The 21,242-nt window shown below is 43.1% G+C and overlaps 1 protein-coding gene across 1 annotated transcript in view; it reads right to left on the reverse strand.

Annotated features, from left to right (window-relative positions):
- slc2a9l2 (solute carrier family 2 member 9, like 2) overlaps positions 1-21,242 on the reverse strand; it is a 798,853-nt gene that overhangs the window by 563,735 nt on the left and 213,876 nt on the right. Inside the window, exons 3-4 of the mRNA XM_070862252.1 lie at positions 16,626-16,786; positions 7,782-7,906 (exon numbers count right to left, since the gene is read on the reverse strand). Of these exons, the coding sequence (XP_070718353.1) occupies positions 7,782-7,906; positions 16,626-16,786 (286 nt within the window). The remainder of the gene's footprint in view (positions 1-7,781; positions 7,907-16,625; positions 16,787-21,242) is intronic.

A 21,242-nucleotide genomic window follows, 5' to 3' on the forward strand; every position in this document is an offset into this window, starting at 1 on the left:
TGAATTGAACTACCTGCTCGGGATGGTATTGGAGCTTGCCTCTTGAGTGGTCCAGGCATCTAAAGTGCTGCTTCAGCACTCCAATGGTTTTCTCCACGATATTGCGAGTTGCTCTGTGGCTCTCATTGTATCGCCTCTCGGCCTCAGTGTGGGTGTCATGCAGTGGGGTCATCAGCCAGGTGGCGAGGCCATATCCTTTGTCACCAAGCATCCAGCATTGACCTTGTGGCTAATAGTTAAACAAGTCAGATACAGTGCTTTCACACAGGTGTGAGCATCATGGATGCTGACAGAAATTGAGCATTCACTGCCAGTATAATTTGCTGGTGGTCGACAACCAGTTGGACATTCAGAAAGTGGAATCCCTTGCCGTTCCTGAAAACCTCTGCATCCTGATAAGGTGCCCGCATCATGATGTGCATACAGTCTATTGCTCCCTGCACCTTGAGGAAGTTTGCAATTCTGGAGAATCCGAGAGCCCTCTCATTCTTTGCCTCCCTGGTCATAGGGAAGCTGATCAAGTCCCTCCTGCATGCATACAGGGCTTCAGTGAGCTGTCCAAAGCAGTGATGTGTGGCATGTTGAGAAAGTCCTCAAATGTCGCCAGCTGTGGCCTGAAAAGAACCCTAGGTATAGAAAGACAGTGCGGCGGTGACTTTGACCTCAACGGACAGTGCAGTTGCTGGCAGGTGCTGGCAGGCTGCTGATCTGCCCTTATCAGCTGGCATACCTCAGTGATAACCTCTTTGTTGAAGCGCAGTCTCCGAAGGCAGGTGGTATTGGGCAAGTCGAGGTAAGAATGCTTCTCCTTATACTTGCGGGGCGTGTAACATCAGGTCCTCCTCATCAGTCTGTCACTTCTTACTTTGGGAACATAATGCAGTGGAGCGTTGCTTCGGCGATGTCAAGTCTGCTGCATGTATTTGGACATCAAGAGAGAGTGAGAAAGAACAGGTCCCATTGCAGTAGCTCTCTGTTTTCCACCGTTTGGTCACAAACAAGGAATGTCCTGAAGGGGAGGACGAAAACCCCCTAATTTTACCCAGAAGGAAAAGGACCGTGGGATCGGTCTGTGCTGTGAATTGAAACCGAGATGGTTTGACCTTGGCAGAGCAGTGATTGGACGGGGGAGGACACCGGAGGGCCAATGGTGGGACAGAGTCAGCTCGAAGAATGGGGCTTTCAAGCCAATGGGAGAGCACTTGCTCGAAAACTGTGGGATTGACTCATAGCCATTATCGGGCTATTGTCTTCCCCATGTTTACACTATGGAAGGAAATTATGCAGACCTTCAGAAAACTAGGGAACCCAAAACAAACCAAGGGCCTACACAATGGCTACAGGAGGCCAACACAATCAACACCTACTCAAACCTTGAGTAGGTTAGAAAAACTGAATTGGAGAAAAATTATGCAGACCTTCAGAAAACTAGGGAACCCAAAACAACCCAAGGGCCTACACAATGGCTATAGGAGGCTAACGCAATCAACACCCACTCAAACCTTGAGTAGGTTAACATCAGTGGAAAAAACCCGCAATAATCTAAAACTGCTGCATTTTTCAAAATCACAAAGCCCACCAATGGGAAGGATCGATTTCAACAGGAGAGGTGGACTGGGTAATCTGGCTATAAAAAGGGGTTTCTGACCTAGTGTGTGTGTGGTTCCCTGCTCTCATGATCCAACAACCAGCAAGCCTCTCGACACTGAAGGAAAACCAGTGTCCGAAGATACCGAAGATAGAAGAAACAAACCACCAGACTGCAGAAGGCACAGTAGTGAGTATAACCTCTGGTCCCCGGAACTCCCAACTCAGTTAGGCCAGGAAAGGTAGGAGGTTGGGCATTGTACTGCTAAACTTGTGTAAAGATTTTCATTGTGTCCGTTTAGTGGGATTTAGGGGGATTGTTTTGTTGGTTTTTTGCTGTTTGTTGAGATACACCTTGTCAAATAAATTGGAAGCCTAAGTTCCTCTTGGAATCACTTTGTCTCAGTTCTATTGTATTACATCTCCTGATCATGAGTCTTATGTCAGAACAGTGTAAGGGAAGCTAGGAGCGCCTCGAAAACGCTCAACTGTGTGTCACAGGCTAGGGAAGAAGGGGTTAGCAGTGTTTGACACTCACAGGTGCCTCGCAGGCTAGGCATAAGCTGTGGGGACGCACGAGTCTCAAAAACCCCCTTCATAAGCTGTGGACACAGTCTCTCCAGGGGTGCTCTTGCAGCACTCAGGGTACCTCACAGGCCAGGCATAAGCTGTGAGGGCAGAAGCCCAGAGAGAGACACCCAAGGCACAACAACACTCCCCGAGAACCCCTTACAGTCCCGACGAAGACTCCTCTTCATTTCACAGCGTGGTCGAAATGTTTTTAGAGATGTTCACATCTGCACAATCTGCAGAGTACATCTGAACTCCGCCGAGGTTGAAGCACAGCAGCCTTTTAAAGGACGCAACATGTGATCTAGAACATACTGTCCATAACGCTGTGATTCATTCCGGTTAGTTCCACTTTTTCTGGGCGTTTTTTTGGGCGAGCGATATTGTGGCCGATATGTGTGTGAGGTGGTGAAATTGATGATGGGCGATCTCCATGGCCGCTAATTTGGGTAAATATGCTCTTTACGACAAAAAACAGTGGCCGTGCATTAATATTGAATCTCGGCGTTAATTTCGCGTGGAAAGTAATGCTGGCCGATATTATGGCCGTTGAATTCGCCCATTCTGCTGATGCCGCCCTAAAAAAGTGGGCAGTCGGTAATATTTCTTCCCGCCGTTAAGCACCTGGGGAAAGTAACGCTCGGCGATAAGTTTCCGAAAATGCCCGTCAGTTTGCGCGCTATATGGGCGTTATATGTCATTTCAGTGGTAAAATGGGCATTAAGTGAGCATTAAGCATGCAAAAAAAAAGTGAAGGTTCTAGCCCCCTTATCTTATTAGCCAGCTCTTTGTCAAAACACTATACTTGAACGTCCATATCAGTATTGGCAGCATAGTTTTTTAGGAGCAGTAGAAACCTATATTTGTTTGTACAGGGAGTCATTATTTACAGCAGGCTCTGTTTATTCATCCGGCTTTTTGAAATCCTTCCCATTAAGGCTGTTCACCAAAGTGGGGTCAGCAGCCAGAAAAATATTTCTACATCAGCCTGTCCTGCAACTTAATTCACTCTTGCAGTTTTCTTATGAATGTATAAAAAAAATACAATCTTATGATGAACATAATAATAAAGTGGAATTGATGCACGTTCCCACTATCTCCATTTTTCTCACCTCTTTGGGGAGATTATCCAGGGACTGTGTCCTTCTGAGCGCTTAGGTGCAGCGAATGTCAGAAGATAAGATTGGGTGGCTCAGAGTGAAGTGGAGCCCGGCCAATTTTCCAGTACGCATATTGTTTGGGCGATCGGTGCTCCTGGGCGCAGACACTGGAAAATCTCCACTCGTGTGACAACTCACCATTCTTTCAGTTTGTGGGAACACTCAGAATGACGAGTGAAATCCCAGCAGGGGCAGTCTGGTTGGTAACTAAAGCAGAAAAAAGAAGCACCAGCCAGGGGCACTGACAGGCAGCACACCTCACTATCAATCCACGCGGTTCCGTCTGCTGTCAACCTACTAGAAATTGAATCGAAACGCTGGGGCCTTGTGTTTCCAGACAGTTATTCTCTATCAATTTGCAATGGTATCGGCTATGAAGTAATGAAGGCTACTAACATTTAAATATTCAAAAACAAATTTGAATTGCTATTTGGGCAGCTGCAGCAATAATCCAAAGGCCAGGCTGTCCTGATGGGGTCAGGGTCCCAGTAAGAAGAATATTTTTGTGACTAAGGCAGGCAATCACAACTTCATTTGTAAATTTTGTAGTTTATATCCAGAACTGTTCAAAATAGCTTGAAAATTTAATGTGGCCAAGTTTCCACCGACCTTTAGAACGGCGCACCTCCGTGAGGTCCGCCGACTTTTTAAAACAGAAACGGTGCCTATTATTTACCTTTGTATTCTCCATGCAGTTCGATCGATCCAGGCCCTTGGCACAGTGCAGCAGAATGCATGGGGGGCGGAGCCAGGTCCCGGCGCTGAAAACAGTGGCGGGACCTCTGCACATGCGCGCTAGAGTGTTCGCGCATGTGCAGTAGCTCCTCGCCCCCAGATTCTGTGCGTGTGTGCTGCAGGCTGTGTGGGAAGGGCCCGAAGCACACCGCCCCTAACCCTGGCCAAATGGGCTCCCCGCCGTGACCTGCGAGGGAACAGTGGACTGTGAAAGCACAGACGACTATGGAATTTAGCCTCAGTGGGAGTTCAACCTGATAGTGAGTTCAGGTGTAGTTGGGCAGGACTTTTTTTCGATAATTAATACCTGTGCGAAGTTAGTAACTGGAGTTGGATTCTTGCAAGAGTTTTGTACTAGTGGAAGTTCAGGCTCACAGGGCAGTCTCGTCTGTTTAACATTTCCCCACCCTCTCCTCTTCCCCCCTCCTCCCCCTCCCTTCCTCCTCTCCCCCTCTCCTCCTCTCCACCCCCCTCCCCCCTCCTCCTCTCCCCACCACATTCTCCTGTACCCCCCTCCTCGCCCCTCCTCTCCATCCCCCTCCTCTCCCTCCCCTCTCCCCTCCTCCCTCTCCCTCATCGACGGCCCGCTGTCATCCCTTCACATAAAGATAGGACTTCTATTTTTTATTTGTTATTGATTGATTGATTGCTTATTACTTTGGTCTTGATGCTTTAGGTGCAGGGTTCCTTCTATGTTTTATTTGTTAATTAATTGCTTATTACTTTTTGTGCTTTGTTTAGTGCTTTGTAAGTCTTGGTGCTTTAAATGTACTACTTTGTTTAGTGCTTAGTGCTTTAAATGTGCTTATGCTTCTTTAATGTTGTTGTGAATGTGTTTAGTGCTTTGGAAAACCCTCTAACTTTCCTTCCCCTCCTCCTATCTGGCTACCTGCGCCTGATTTCTAAAGAGTCCGAAAGGTTTTTCAGAGCGGACACATACGCTGGCCTAATTTAGTTTGGAGTAACTTTTCGCTGTCTAAACTTGCTTAAATTGCCAAAACAGGCATAAGTGGCTGGTAACACCCCCTTTTGATAAAAAAACTGAACTAAAAAGAAACTGAACTAACTCACTGAAACTGGAGCAAACTAAATGTGGAGAATTGTGATTTTTAAGATACTCCAAAAATAACTAGTTGCTCAAAAAAAATAGGAGCAACTCCTGTGGAAACTTGGGCCCAATGTTTGCAGTCCTATTTAGTCTGAAAACATCAATACTAAGGAAATGATTGTTTTAAGAATACAGAGGGGAGTCATTTTAACCCCAGAAAACCCACCTCCAATCCACCCACTTCGGTTTTAACAGAGGCGGGAAAGGGGGCGCGGGCAGTCAACTCGCTCCAATGGAACAGGTTGTCAATTTAAATATTATAATGAGGCTGCCGGGCCTCATATTTAACCACCATTACAAATTTAACTCTGATCAGCTTTCTCAGGCCTCGGGGAACCCACCAGCTAAAGTAAGGCGAGGTCTGTTGGATCCAGGAGGAAAGTGCCTTTCCTCTTACCTGCTGGATCTAGCCTACCTGCCCCACCCACTCACCACGATCACACTTCCCCCTCCTCCCCCAAGACCTCCGATCACCCCGCCTCACCCCGAGGTCTCCAGTCCCCCCACATGAGGTCTCTGATTCCCCCCACGAGGACTCAGATCCCACCCCCCCCCCCCCCCCCCCCGCAATCCAAGGCCTCCGAACCCGCCACAAGGCCTCCAATCACCCCTCCGGCCACCAAACACCTTCCCGGACGTGCCCCCTAGTTCTAGTCACTCAAGCCAGGAGAAACAACCTCTTGGCATTTATCCTGTCAATCCCCTTCAGAAACTTATATGTTTCAATTAGATCACCTCTCATTCTTCAAAACTACAGAAAGTATAGGCCCATTCTACACAATCTCTCATTATAAAACAGTCCTCTCATCCCAGAAATCAATCTAGTGAACCTCTGTTGTACAGTCTCCAAGGCAAATATATCCTTCCTTAAATAAGGAGACCAAAACTGTGCACAGTACTTCAGGTCTCACCAAGGCTCTGTACAACTGTAGCAAGACTTCCTTACTCTTATACCCAGGTGATAACGAACTGGCAGCTCTTTTTACACTCCACCTTATTTTCTTTTCCATGCAACTGCTCATTGGTCACCAAATAATAGCATGACCCATACCTCCATCTAACTTAAGGGAATTCCAACCGTTTTCACATGTCACCACCTCACCAAAGTATCCACAATCAAATGGCAAGGTAGAGAACGCTATTAAAATTGCAAAAGCCTGTGCGCACACATTTACTTTACTTAACTTGTCTGGCACAATGAACCATGTGAGATATTGGAAAGCTCATCAGCTCACCAGAATCAACTCGAGTGCAGCATACCCTCAGGGAAATCAGGCAGAACCTAGTTATTCTGGTCCTAGCCCAGGATGTAAATTTGCACAGGGCCTGGTTGGGCTGGAACTTCTAAACATGGTCTCTGATGTCAGAGGGTATGAGGCTAAGGGATGGGAAATCCTCAGCCTCGGCCTCCCTACTGCTGAGCGACCTCAATACTAGGATAAACCAAGTGAATAGGTCTATTTAGCAATGGAAGTGTGGCCAACCTGGAGATCTAGCTTTGGTCCTGACCTGTACCCACCTTTAAAACGCCAGCTCAATTACTGATATCTTACTAATATCAATTGGGTATCTTAAAGAAAATTTCTCCACCAGTGGCAAAATCAGATCAGCAAGTGGTTTGTCAGTAGTAATGTTCCCACTGTCCTCTGACAGGCAAGATATGCTCACAGTGGCATGGCTGTCTGCCGGCTCCATTAAGTGGCCCTGCCCTGACCATGGACTCTTTAATGGGATCAGGAGCGGAAATCTCCGCGCCTCTTCTACCACATTTCTGTTGAGGGAGCAGAGCCAATGATTTTTGACCCCATAATGTGCCGGGAAATTGGAGCCTTTAGTGCCAACTATTAAGGCCGATTTGAAAGATAAAATGGCAGTCATCTCACTTCCGGTGCTGAACGCGGCGGCCACCATTTTGGGCAGGTCAGCTGTGCTGCCATTGCCTGCGCTCGCTTCCCATATTTAAATGATCTAGATTGTGACACCAATTGGCAAGCAATGCCTGAATTGGCACACAACCTGTGATTTTGGATGCCGCTGCTCTGAATAAGGCCCTCTCTAAACCACGCACAGAAGAACGTGTGTGCAGCAGTATAATGGAGCCATTGTCAGTGCTTCTTAAAGGGACACACACATCTTTCAGATAAGCTTAGATTTTTGCTTTTGGATTGGTATCGTCATATTTTATTGAAGTAAAGGCTTGGTGCAATACATTTTAAAAGTTGTTAAAGTGTGAAGGGAGTGCAGGGAGTGCTGCTGGATATTTGCAAGGCTTTGACTCTTAAAGGAAGGCCTCTGAGAGCAACACTTGGCCCCAGTCCTGGGAGCTCTAGTTGCAGTCCCCCTTGGGCTGCAGCATCTCATGGAGATGGACCAGAGGCAGCAAAGGGGACAAGCTGCTCACAGAGGGAGGAGGAAGCAGAAGGAAGGAGGCAACCCAGACAGCCCCTTTCTGGCCGGGATATCAGGAATCGAATCATCTGCCTGTGGTACCAATGAACACAACGCCAATCCCCTTTTCAACAGTAGTCCTCCACCTTTCCTTACCTCTGTTACTGACCATCACAGCATCATTTAGACATAACTAAACAGATTAACTTTAATTAAACTAAAAATATTCTCACCTCCATTCACTCCAATAATAAATCTCCCCACAATCAGCATCTCGAAGGAACCAGCAGTTTCACTCAGGAACATCAACAAAGCAGCAAGAATTGCAAACCCATTATTTAGGAGAAGCGTACCTTTCCTAGAAGCAAAAAAATAACAAAGAAATTGCCTTCAGTCTGCAGAAAATATTGCACTGAAAATTCCACAAATGTTCTCAAAGAATGTGTCTTATACACACACTATCTGAGTAATGCAGCATTTCAAAGCGTTTGTATTCAAAAACTCTTGTTAGTGTATTTAACTCCCTGAATTGACATGAGGTATCTCATATTCTCCTTATCTCTGTAGAGCAGAAGAATAAACATTCTGATCAGAGGCTACAATCATCCAATAACATTTATTTAAAGCAAAAAAACAATGACAGAAAGCCAATACAGCAGATTTCACTTGACAAAAGTAACACAATACATTGTTAACTCTTCTAAAACTACCAAATATGGATCAGCAGCCAGATGCCAGCGACAGCTTCAGGGGTGAACCGGGCGGCAGGAGGCTCGTGGGTGGGCGCCACTTAAAGGGGAGGTGTCGGAAAAAAAATTCAGCATTTTCCTGAGCGCCCTGTTGGCTCTTTGAATGCGAGGTCCATGCTGTGATCTGACAGCCCGGCACCCCACTTGAGTGCCAGACTGGTGGCATGCCACCCTTCTGCAAGGTGGTCCAGGTAGGATCCTGCTGAATTGGCAGCTTGGGACCTCCACTTTAATGAAGGGGCGAGCCCCTCCTAGGTGGCAGCGCTACGTAGCCCAATGCGCAGTGCTGTGCCACACTCCCTCTGCCTCTGCCCCATTAGCGCCCCAGAGAGGAAGTGGAGTGCGTTATTTTACGCTCCACTTCCTTTCAGGGGTGGTAACCCCAATTTCGAGAACGAGGCGGACTTCCATGCCTGGTACTAAAAGTCCCACCACGCAGATGTTACCATCCCCAAACGGGGCGCAACGGAATTTTCCCCATCAGTCCCTAAACCCCCTCCACCTCTCCAGCCCCTTCTCCTGTAAGACCCCCCTTAAAATTCACATATTTTACCAAGGTTTTGGTCATCCCGCCTAATCTCTCCTTTGGCTTAGAATCCCGTTTTCCCCTACGCCTCTCTGAAGCACCTTGGCATGTATTTCTACATTTTAGGCACTAAAGAAAGAAAGACTTGCATTTATATGGCACCTTTCACGACCAGCCAATGAAGTAACTTTTGAAGTGTAGTCACTGTTGTCATGTAGGAAATGCGGCAGCCAATTTGCGCACAGCAAGTTCCCACAAATAGAAATGTGATAATGACCAGATAATCTGTTTTAGTTATGTTGATTGAGGAATAAATATTGGCCAGGACACCGGGGATAGCTCCCTTGCTCTTTTTCAAAATAGTGCCATAGGATCTTTTACATCCACCCGAGAGAGCAGATGAAGCCTCAGTTTAACATCTCATCCAAAAGACGCCACCTCTGACAGTACAATACTCCCTCAGCCTAGATTTTGGGGCTCATGTCTCTGAAGTGGGACAACCTTCTGACTCAGATGCGAGGGTGCTACCAACTGAGCCACAGCTGACACACAACATAAATGACTATGTAAATGCAACTTGTTTCCATATAAAAATGTACCACTGGAATTGTGATGTGTGATGAACTCTTTAAACTTTTGCATGAAATTCTGCTGGACAGTATTTTAATAGAAGCATTAACCCATTGGGTTAACATCTCCATGGAAATATCAATTTGATATAAACAATTTAAGTATGTATACAATAATATTGCACAGTATTAAGACTGTGTTGATGGCAAAAAGAGACACCTTCCATAAACTGTCCTTTTTCATAACAGCAATGAGCTTTGAAAGCCCCAGTTATCTTCCTATAGTATTCATTTTTGTTAAGTTTTTGAAAGTAACTGCAATCTCACTGTATTCGTATGCATAATTGACATTGAGCTAGGATGCCCCAGCGTGGTGATTCAGCAGCAAAGAACTGATACTGTTTGTCAGCTCAGACTAAAGGCATTAAAAGGAAAATTATGAACCTGTTGCTTTGTGCTGATGTGTTTACTCAGTTGCACATAACCAAAATTGATTCCTTCAGTAAGGTTAAATATGTAGAAGCATTGCAATTTTTTACAATCGGGTCTGTATGACGACATGGGCCTAAAATTCTGTATCAGTTTTCCCATTCCTCTGCCATAACTTTGGCTGGAGACTGGCAAACCCCCAGAGAAATGCAGCAACAGTTGTTTTCAGCCATTTATGCTGTTCCTCTGGGCCTCCACCGATCTCCTGTTGAAGTTACGGTTGGGATCGGGAGAACCCTTGTAGAATTTCAGGGCTTGTAAGACTGAGGTCTGCATCAAAACATTGAAAGCCTATCAGATTTCAAGACTATTCACCATTTCTCTCATTTATTGTGTTAAAAAAATTGCCAAAATTAATTGGTGTTTTTAAATACTATGTGGAATGTAGTGGGTCCTGAGCTACTGACATAATGGAATTGAGCTGCCAAGGAAGGCAACCAACCAAGGACAACCAAAATAGGACATAAGAATAGATCAATATTCTGGAGTTATGCTTAATTTACCTTTTGTGGGACACACTCTGTAGAACGTGTCTGCAGGAGTTAAACTGGTTGGCTGACAGAGCAAATGCACATGGTCTGTGGAAGGAATGAACGTGATGGGCCAAATTATATTTCATTTCTCTTACGTTCTTACAAGCAGATTTGTTGCATTGAGGTTTACCTTTCGATGTTGTGCTGGTCTAATCTGACATTAGTAGAAGAATCTTTGGCTGGCATTCGAGATGGTCAGGAGATACTGACAGGCATTAACAACATCTAACATTGAAATGTTCCTTCCTGCCAGTGTATTTGTTCAGTATCTGCGTAAAATGTTTCTGAATTAAAGAAAGATTGACTGATTTTTATGTAACGTATTATCACATCCTCAGATACTTTTATCTGTTTTAGTGGTGTTATTTGAATGATGAATGTTGACTAGGACACTGGGAAAACACATTACTCTTTGAAAAAGTGACATGGGATCATTTATGTCCACCTGAAAAGGTAGACAGGGCCTCAGTTTAACATTTCCCCTGAAAGATAACCTCTCAAACAATGAAGTGTCAACCTAGATTATGAGCTCAAATCCTGGAATGAGGTTTGTGAGTTATCCCTTTGAATACCTCCAAAGGTGAATTGTTACAAGTTAGTAAATATGAGAAAGAGAGATAGCTGTGCAATTTACTGGTATATCTCAATTGTCTCTTGTCTCATTTTTAACTTTAAAATTACCAGTCAGAGGAAGACGGGGAGACAAATATTTTTTGCAGAATCCCCTCTTTAACATCAAGAATTCTCACTCCAATTACATTTGTGACATCACCAAAGAGCAGATATGACATCAAAAGATGATTTAGCGAGGTGAGGCATCTGATGCAGAGTCTCATTCACCAGAAGCATGACTATGAAAATGGAGTGCAGAGATCAGAATGGTTGATTCTTATTAACTTTAATGACTGGAAAATCAGAATCACTGCAAATCAGATGCACATACCTATGTCTAATCCTCTGATCCGCTAATCCATTCTCCCAGCAAAGAGACTGCATGCTGGAGGCCGCATCCGACAAATTACCTCTTAAATGTCTCCTCCCAGGCTAGTTCAGTAGTATTAACACATAAAACACTGATGCAAGGGATGATTGAAAGGCACTATTAATTGTATAGGTAGCTCTTTTACAAAACTTAGGTGGAACACTCCACTCTGCCGTATTAAAACATGGGCTCTTCATTCATGCGTCAACAGTCACTGTTGATTCTTACCATTCGCATTTCTTTGTAATTAGCTCTGGTGGTGCATGCAAAGATGGTGACGGAGAGCTGTATACAAATGTAAATTGAAATGTACTGCTTAACATGGATGTGAAAACTGTAGACAACATCACTTTTTATTAAGCATGGCATTTTGGAGACCTTCATACTTCTTTCGGGTGGGCAGGTAATTTTATATTTTGACAGATCGTATTTGAATGGGTACAATTCAAAATGACAGGATGGAAGCAGTGTAGCTTAGAATTGAAGGGCTTAGAATAAATTCTAGATGTTAAATTTAACCTCAGAGATGTGCTGAAAATGTTCTAAAACTTCAATAGAATTGAACGGAATGGATTGGGTGTCACCATAAATGAAAGCACTCCTTTTATCTAGAGCACCTAGGTGTGAATGAGACAAGGATTTCAACTCTCTGCTCGCTGTAGGGTCACTTCATTATTTAAATTTGATTCCTCTCAACTTTATTCCCTGAGGGCCCATTCTACAAAATGATTTCAAATGCTGCAATAATCGACTCAAAAATGTTTCGATCAAAAGTGGCCCACAGACCTGCCCCTCCGCCGTTCCTGTAACAAAGGATACTGTTTGAAGGGTCAGGGCATGTTGTTGGAGTACAATATAGAGAACTTTGGTCTGTTTCTAAACATGGTATATCTAACCCGCAAGAACTTTTAGCTGGAACTGGATGCCTACAAAGGCAATGCATTCTATTCCCCATCAATAACATCTCCAACTTAGACTATTGTAAAAATTCACTAAGAAATAAAAAAACAAAACAAGAACTGAGCAGTAATTGATTTAAAGAGCCCTAATTAATATTAGATAACATTATCAGTTCATTCAATACTGTACCATCAATCAAGTATTACAATGAAGATGCGGCACCTAAATTACAAATGTTGATTTCGGTGCAAAAGTGCAAAAAATCTCAGCTAATATAAACATCCAGATGCATACGTCTTTTGAGAACACATTTTTGTAAAATGTAATGAGGCTTTTGTGATTTATTAGCTGCTACCTAGTGTTTATTAATTGACTTCCTAAAACGAGCGAGCAGCTTTAATCTTGATTGCACTGGCAGAAGTGGAATAGTCCATATTTTGAACTATTTCTCCTACAGCAATCTCATGCCAGCATCAATCAAAAGGCTCCAGTCATCTAATCTGTTCAAATTAGAATGTGTTTCCATTCTGTCACATTGTTGTGTATTCCCCCTCAATTTCTACGCAGAATCTGACAAGACAGGCAGTCTTCTGATTTGCAATGCTTAACCACTCCAATGGCTTGAAGTCAACCTATCAAGGATAAATGATGGATGTCATAGAACCTAAAGCTTCCACGTACCATATATCAAAAGTTGACTGTTTCTTTTTTACCTGACGATTTATAGCAAGAAAATGGCACGGACATTCATAAGGGCTAACTTGCCAAGTATGCACTACTGTTGAGGAGCCATGCTGGCTGGCCATGCACATTAGAAAACTGTGTATTAGATTTGAGAAAGTATTGTTTTATTGCATGATTTTTGAATAAATCTAAACAAAGAAACTTAGAAACATAGAAAATAGGTGCAGGAGTAGGCCATTCGGCCCTTCGAGCCTGCACCACCATTCAATAAGATCATGGCTGATAATTTCCTCAGTACTCCTTTCCTGCTTTCTCTCCATACCCATTGATCCTCTTAGCCATAAGGGCCATATCTAACTCCCTCTTGAATATATCCAATGAACTAGCATCAACAACTCTCTGCGGCAGGGAATTCCACAGGTTAACAACTCTCTGAGTGAAGAAGTTTCTCCTCATCTCAGTCCTAAATGGCCTACCCCTTATCATAATACTGTGTCTCCTGGTTCTGGACTTCCCCAACATCGGGAATATTCTACCCACATCTAACCTGTCCCGTCCCATCAGAATCTTATATGTTTCTAAGAGATTCCCTCTCATCCTTCTAAACTCCAATGTATAAAGGCCCAGTTGATCCAGTCTCTCCTCATATGCCAGTCCTGCCATCCCGGGAATCAGTCTGCTGAACCTTTGCTGCATTCCCTCAATAGCAAGAATGTCCTTCCTCAGATTAGGAGACCAAAAATGATCACAATATTCCAGGTGAGGCCTCACCAAGGCCCTGTACAACCACAGTAAGACCTCCCTGCTCCTATACTCAAATCTCCTAGCTATGAAGGCCAACATACCATTGCCTTCTTCACCGCCTGCTGTACCTGTATGCCAACTTTCAATGACTGATGAACCATGACACCCAGGTCTCGTTGCACCTCCCCTTTTCCTAATCTGCCGCCATTCAGATAATATTCTGTCTTCACGTTTTTGCCCCCAAAGTGGATAACCTCATATTTATCCACATTATACTGCATCTGCCATGCATTTGCCCACTCACCTAACCTGTCCAAGTCACCCTGCAGCCTCCTAGCATCTCCCTCACAGCTCACACCGCCACCCAGTTTAGTGTCATCTGCAAACTTGGAGATATTACACTCAATTCTTTCATCCAAATCATTGATGTATATTGTAAAGAGCTCGGGTCCCAGGACTGAGCCCTGCGGCATTCCACTAGTCACTGCCTGCCATTCTAAAAAGGACCCGTTTATCTCGACTCTCTGCTTCCTGTCTGCCAACCAGTTCTCTTTCCACGTCAGTATATTACCCCCAAAACCATGTGCTTTAATTCTACACACCAATCTCTTGTGTGGGACCTTGTCAAAAGCCTTTTGAAAGTCCAAATACACCACATCCACTGGTTCTCCCTTGTCCACTCTACCAGTTACATCCTCAAAAAAGTCCAGAAGATTTGTCAAGCATGATTTCTCCTTCATAAATCCATGCTGACTTGGACCGATCCTGTGACTGCTTTCCAAATGCGCTGCTATTTCATCCTTAATAATTGACTCCAACAGTTTCCCCACTACTGATGTCAGGCTAATCAGTCTATAATTACCTGCTTTCTCTCGCCCTCCCTTTTTAAAAAGTGGTGTTGCATTAGCTATCCTCCAGTCCATAGGAACTGATCCCGAGTTGATAGACTGTTGGAAAATGATCACCAATGCATCCACTATTTCTAGGACCAATTCCTTAAGTACTCTGGGATGCAAACTATCAGGCCCTGGGGATTTATCGCCTTCAATCCCATCAATTTCCCTAACATAATTTCCTGCCTAATAAGGATATCCTTCAGTTCCTCCTTCTCAATAGACCCTCGGTTCCCAAGTACTTCCGGAAGGTTATTTGTGTCTTCCTTCATGAAGACAGAACCAAAGTATTTGTTCAATTGGTCTGCCATTTCTTTGTTCCCCATTATAAATTCACCTGAATCTGACTGCAAGGGACCTACGTTTGTCTTCACTAATCTTTTTCTCTTCACATATCTATAGAAGATTTTGCAGTCAGTTTTTATGTTCCCGGCAAGCTTCTTCTCGTACTCTATTTTCCAGTTCTTGAGCCCACTGCTGTGAGGTGGGTAAGGGTACCTGAGTTGAATCAACCAATCATTTTTCTGCTTTCCCTATCCCCATCTAGCCTTGTTCTGGTTCCTTCTGATGCTCCAGTCAAAACTAGGACTACGCTGTTGGGAATCACAGCCACAAACCCATATCTTACTGGTCTACAGCAAAGCACACTATTTGGCTGCCATGTTTCTTACATTATAATGGTGATCAGGAAAAAAGTATTTAATTGACTGTGAAGCACTTTGGGATGTACTGAGGTCATGAAAGATGCTATATAAATGCAAGTTATTTCTTTACTAATGTAATAAATCACCAGATTCCATTAAATTGACATTGTTTTTCATTGGGTAGAGCTCCTCTTTAATGGATACTATTGCATCAGGTAACAACCATACTCTGGAAATGATACTGTTAAATGCTCCAAGAATTCAGTAAAGTATTTAGTAGTAGGCTCCATTGGAAGAACAAAACTGTTATTTTCTGGCAACAAATTCATGATTTCAAATCGCCCATTTCTCAGCCTTCTTGAGAATTGCTTTACTAGTATCTTTCTATTTCTGATGCATTGCCTAGCTGGATACAGACATACACAAAAACTGTAATGACTACACAATGAAAGTTATATGGGAAAAGTCAATAAAGTTGCAAATAATTTAGATGAGAAGATGTTGGCTCAGATATTACGGTCAGCAGCGAAGGGACGGCGCTCACCGCTGACCTCATAAAAAGGTGCCCAGAAAGATATAGCGGACTCTAGAATGTACATTTCCTCATTTCCAACGTCAGTTTTAATTTGGTGCCATCTACAGGGGATCTGTGGCATCCAGCAACAGGGCAGACAGCAAGCAGGCTGATCAGCTAATCAGATTGAAGAATACTCACAGACAGCAAAGCAGGAAGTAAAAAGAAGGGAATATAAGTCAGATTTAAATCATCACAGTAAGCGAAATAAAGATCGGGGCATACACATGGGTTTAAGTGAGAAATGTAAATTTCAGAACAAAAACTTAAAAAAAACATTTTTTTAAATTATTTAATCAAAAATCTGCAATTTTTAAATGTTCTTCTGAGGGAATGAGACTCCAAACTTATAAAATTAGTTTTTCAGGGCCAGAAAGGTTGTTCAGCAGTAATTATTACTTAGCACACTGTTAAAAAAATAAGTAACTCCTGACTGAATAAGGCTTAATATTTTCATTGGTTTTTCCAGCAAGAATAGTATGTAAATAGTTGGAGTTCATGACAAATCAGTGAATTCTAATGATTCCATCTACAAAGACTGTAACAGCGCACCCTGTAGAGGAGCAGAATATCACTTACAGCAACTTCTGGATTTCCATGTTTAACTCTGCATGAGCCGATGCCAGAAGTTGCTGTCAGTTTTACACAGTAATGACAGCGATCGCTCACAGTTTTACCGTCATTACAATTGCAAATTCTGGGCCATTGTAAAAGATCCTGCAGACTAGTAATAAAAAGCAACAATTATAGTTTAACAGTTTTGGCTCAGTTCTTCCTTATAGCTACATACCTGCCCAAGTATTTCACTGAAGGGGTAACAATAAATGCACCGAACAGACCACCAATGGCACAGATGGAGACAATTATCGACCAGAGAAGCGTTAATGATTTGGTTTCCATGGTTGTTCCAAAGCGCCTGGTCCATGATTCATTACAAAAGGCTTTAATGTACTGAGAAAAGAAAATTAAATTAGTATCTGTTCCAGAAAAGCAAGAAACAAATTAAATCTGATCAACAGCAATGAGTTTTTGGCATACTTGTGAATACAGCAATAAACAGTAATTATGAAATGTGTTGCATTAACAGAGTGAAACCCTGCCTCTGAATAAAAATGGGTAAAAAATAGAATAAGCACTATTTTTAGATTCCTTTTATCCTGGTTCTGTTCTCCATGCATCGTGCACCATCCCCAGTCCAGTCTCCTCCATTCAAATTCTTTTGCCAAGATTGTATATGGCTAGCTGCTAAGGATGCACAATTTCAGCCTGAAGTAATTGTCCCTCTGATGTTTCCTCTCTTCCTGCAGGCAAAGACTCGGCCTCAATTCTGTGCCTCTGCATGATGACCCCTGTGGGGGAATTATGGCTGCAAATCCGTATCCCATCACTTTTGAGCTCCAACAAGCTTACATCACCATATCACCAATTAAGACCATTTTTAATCTCTACTTACAACCAGGATTTCTAAGAGCTATTGAATCATTTTTTATTTAAACCTAAATCCTTTCAAAAGTAATTTTAAAAACATTTTTAATAACAATTCAGTGGAAATTTAAATATAAATTAAGAGAATAGATTTTTTTTTCTCCATCAGGTTTCTTCCCTTCTTTCCTGAATTTGCACACTCCTTTCTTGGGTGTAGTTCCATGAGAACCAGTTACCCTCTGGTACCTTATCGAAGTGACCATTCTTCTTGTGTGAGTCTTGACAGTGAGTGGTGGAAAGCTATTTATTATGGGGTGAATCATTTCACTGAGCGAGTGGTAAATCTATGAAACAAGCTCCTTAGGAAGATGGTGGAAGCAGAAAATGTTGATTTATTTAAATGCAAATTAGATAGATTGATTTCAGAAAATAATATTTTGGGATGCAGTATAAGAGTATTTTCAGACATGATATATGGCAAGTGTAGCACGCTAGAGAGGAACTGGTGATTTGGACCAATGGTTCTCAAATCTTTTAATCACTAGGGGTTTCCTCACCTCAAAAGGATAGTATGCAGGTACAGCAAGTGATCAGGACGGCCAATGGAATCTTGGCCTTTATTGCAAAGGGGATAGAGTATAAAAGCAGAGAAATCTTGCTACAGCCAGACAAGGTATTGGTGAGGCCACACCTGGAATACTGCATGCAGTTTTGGTTTCCATATTTACGAAAGGATATACTTGCTTTGGAGGCAGTTCAGTGAAGTTTCACTAGGTTGATTCCGGAGATGAGGGGATTGACTTATGAGGAAAGGTTGAGTAGGTTTGGCCTCTACTCACTGGAAGTCAGAAGAATGAGAGGTGATCTTATTGAAACATATAAGATTATGAGGGGGCTTGACAAGGTGGATGCAGAGACGGTGTTTCCACTGATGGGGGAGACTTGAACTAGAGGGCATGATCTTAGAATAAGGGGCCGCCCATTTAAAACTGAGAGGAAGAGAAATTTGTAAATCTGTGGAATTCGCTGTCTTAGAGAGCTGTGGAAGCTGGGACATTAAATAAATTTAAGACAGAAATAAACAGTTTCTTAAACGATAAAGGGATAAGGAGTTATGGGGAGCAGGCAGGAAGGTAGAGCTTAGTCCATGATCTGATCAGCCATGATCTTATTGAATGGCGGAGCAGGCTCGAGGGGCCGTATTGCCTACTCCTGTTCTTATTTCTTATGTTCTTATGTTCTTATGTCTGGGTCTGTAGTAGACTAATTGATAAGACGTTGATTGCAGTGATTAGTCAACAACTCTATTATTATTGTATCATGCGACGACCAGTGTCATGTACGCACTGTGAGAATGCTCACAGGTTTGTAGAGCTTTTGACGCACGGGGGTGTCCCTGAAGATGGAGCACGCAGTGTCTACTGGTACGCTCGCGGACTTCCGCAAGAGGTGGGCACCGGAGGGATTGGAGTGCCTCATCGCCCCTGGCAACCAAATTTTAATTTGATCGGTTAAGGTTCCTTTAAAGTTTTATTCTTAATTTGTAGGTTCTATCGTCCCTTTAATAAGTGGGCACACGGCTTTATCTGTTAACTAAAATAGTTGTAGAGCTGTTGAGTTGTGAGTGGCTTAGCCAGTCACTTGATGTTCACAAGGCTCAATAAAACCGCAGCCAGTTGGGTTCAGGTGATCCACGATGAGGCAGGTGGTTGTGAGCCGGGTGGATGAACTGGTAATGTGTACTGTGATTGTTAAACCTTTGCTAATAAACCAACTAGTTCTTAATAGCAATGTGATGCTTTGAATTCTTAAACAAAGAACCCATGAAGCAAATACATTACAAAATGGAGACGAGGATGGGATTTTCTTCATGAAGAAATTTTTGGTGGAATTTCCTTTTATGAGAAAGTAAATGCAAGTGGAGCACTGTAAGGAGATCAGACGCATTTAGATGAGGGGATAAAGCCATTTATCATCGTTGGCATGAATTATCACGGGGCCTGAAAGTAATCATTCCCAGTGCACTATGGGCCAAAGTCTTGATGGAACTTCACGATAAGCATACTGGCATCGTAGGCATGAAAGCAGTAGACTAAAGTTTTGTTTATTGGCCTGGGTTGGATAAAGACTGAGAAGTATTCATTAGTAAGTGTACTGTCTGTCAAACCTACAGGACCATGCCAGCTAAAATGCCACTGCAAACATAGACTTGGCTAACGAGACCATTCCAAAGAATACATATTGATTTTTTTGAGAGGTGCAATGATTATTTTCTAGCTCTAATCACTAGCTATTTGAAATGGCTGGAGGTACGGCACTACAGAGCTACGACTACTATTGGATGAATTGCGGGACATTTTTGTATGCCATGGCCTGCCCAAATAAATGATGTCTGATAATGGTCAGGATTGTCAAAGAGGCTTTGCGGAAACAAGTTCTACAGACTGGATCATCGGTGAGCATGAAGCACAGGTTAGCGAATTTTCTTTTCAAAGCCTCATTCTGCAACAGGGTACTCGCCTGCTGAATTATTGAATTCAGCATAGGCTGAAGATGCATCTAAGTTTATTGCAACCGAACTTGTCTGAAATGGTAGAGAAGGCACAATTGGTGCAGAAACGTCATTATCATTCCGGTACTAAACAGCGGTGCTTTCAGAAGGGTGATCAGGTCAGAGTTTTCAGTTTGTCAAAAAGGGCAAGTCCACGCAAATGGGACATTGGTACAGTTAATTGGTATGTGGCAACAAGCAGTACTTGGTCTAAATTGGTGAATTCATCAGGAAGGTTCATGGGGGGCAAATCACGAGTAGATAATTATGAGCCTGACTTGGACAATGATCAGAGTAAGTTAGCAGGTCCAAGTACTTCAACGGACATAATGGTCACAACGTCCATATCCCCACTAACTTAGATGCAGCTGACTGAAGACGGTTCTGTGGGCATGGGACAATCGCGCAGAGACTCGGTATCTTACAGGGTGGAGGTGGAGTTGGGGTTCAGTTGAGAACATCAATGAGGAAACGCAAACCAACTGGACAAGATATTAATAACTGGAAATATCAAGATCTTCGGAACAAAGCTAACACTAGGACTAAAGGTTCCAAGGAAACTCAAGAGGACACAGGAAGATGGAGGTCAGGAATCCAGGGATACATGCCCTGAAAACAGAAATTCCCCAAGACGGTTTCCAGAATCAAATAAGAATATAAAAAATGCCAGCTAACTGCAACAAAATGGAGGTTGGAGCAGGATGAAGCTAAAAGCTTACAACAAGATACTCAGGCTCAGCAGTTGAATTTGTAAAATTGTAGTTATGATAAGTAATCTTTTGAAATATTGTATAAATACATGGCTACTAAAAAAGGGGCAGCAGTGTAATGTATGCACCTGTGAGTATGCTACCCCAGCCAGTTGGGTTCAGGGGATCCACGATGAGGCAGGTGGTTGTGAGCCTGGTGGGTGAACTGGTAATGTGTAGTGTGATTGTTAAGCCTTTGCTAATAAACCAACTAGTTCTTACTAGCACAAAAACAAAATACTGCTGATGCTGGAATCCGAAATAAAAATAGAGAATGCTGGAAATCTCAGTGGGTCAGACAGCACCTGTGGAGAGAAAAACAGAGTTAACTTTTCGGGTCGACCATCCTTCGTCAGAACTGCCGAATGTTCGAAAAGAACACGTTCTTAAGCATTGAAAGGGGGAGGGGAAGAAAGAACAAAAGGGAATGTCTGTGATAGGTTGGAAGGCAGGATAGATTAGAGAGATAAAAAGGGATGTTGAGCTGAATTGAAATGGTAATGATAAAGGTTAGAAAAAGGTTAATCTGGATAGGGTGTGAATGACCAGCTGCCATTATAGAGGAAAAAAAAGAGACAAAGAAGAAATTTTTTTTAAAAACACAAGATGGAGGGGGGGGTGGGGGAAGGAAGGGGATCCAAGGATGGCCAGAGATTATGCTCTGCAATTGTTGAACTCGATG

Source organism: Pristiophorus japonicus, chromosome 2 (genome assembly GCF_044704955.1).
Source record: "Pristiophorus japonicus isolate sPriJap1 chromosome 2, sPriJap1.hap1, whole genome shotgun sequence".
Lineage (NCBI taxonomy): Eukaryota > Metazoa > Chordata > Chondrichthyes > Pristiophoridae > Pristiophorus > Pristiophorus japonicus.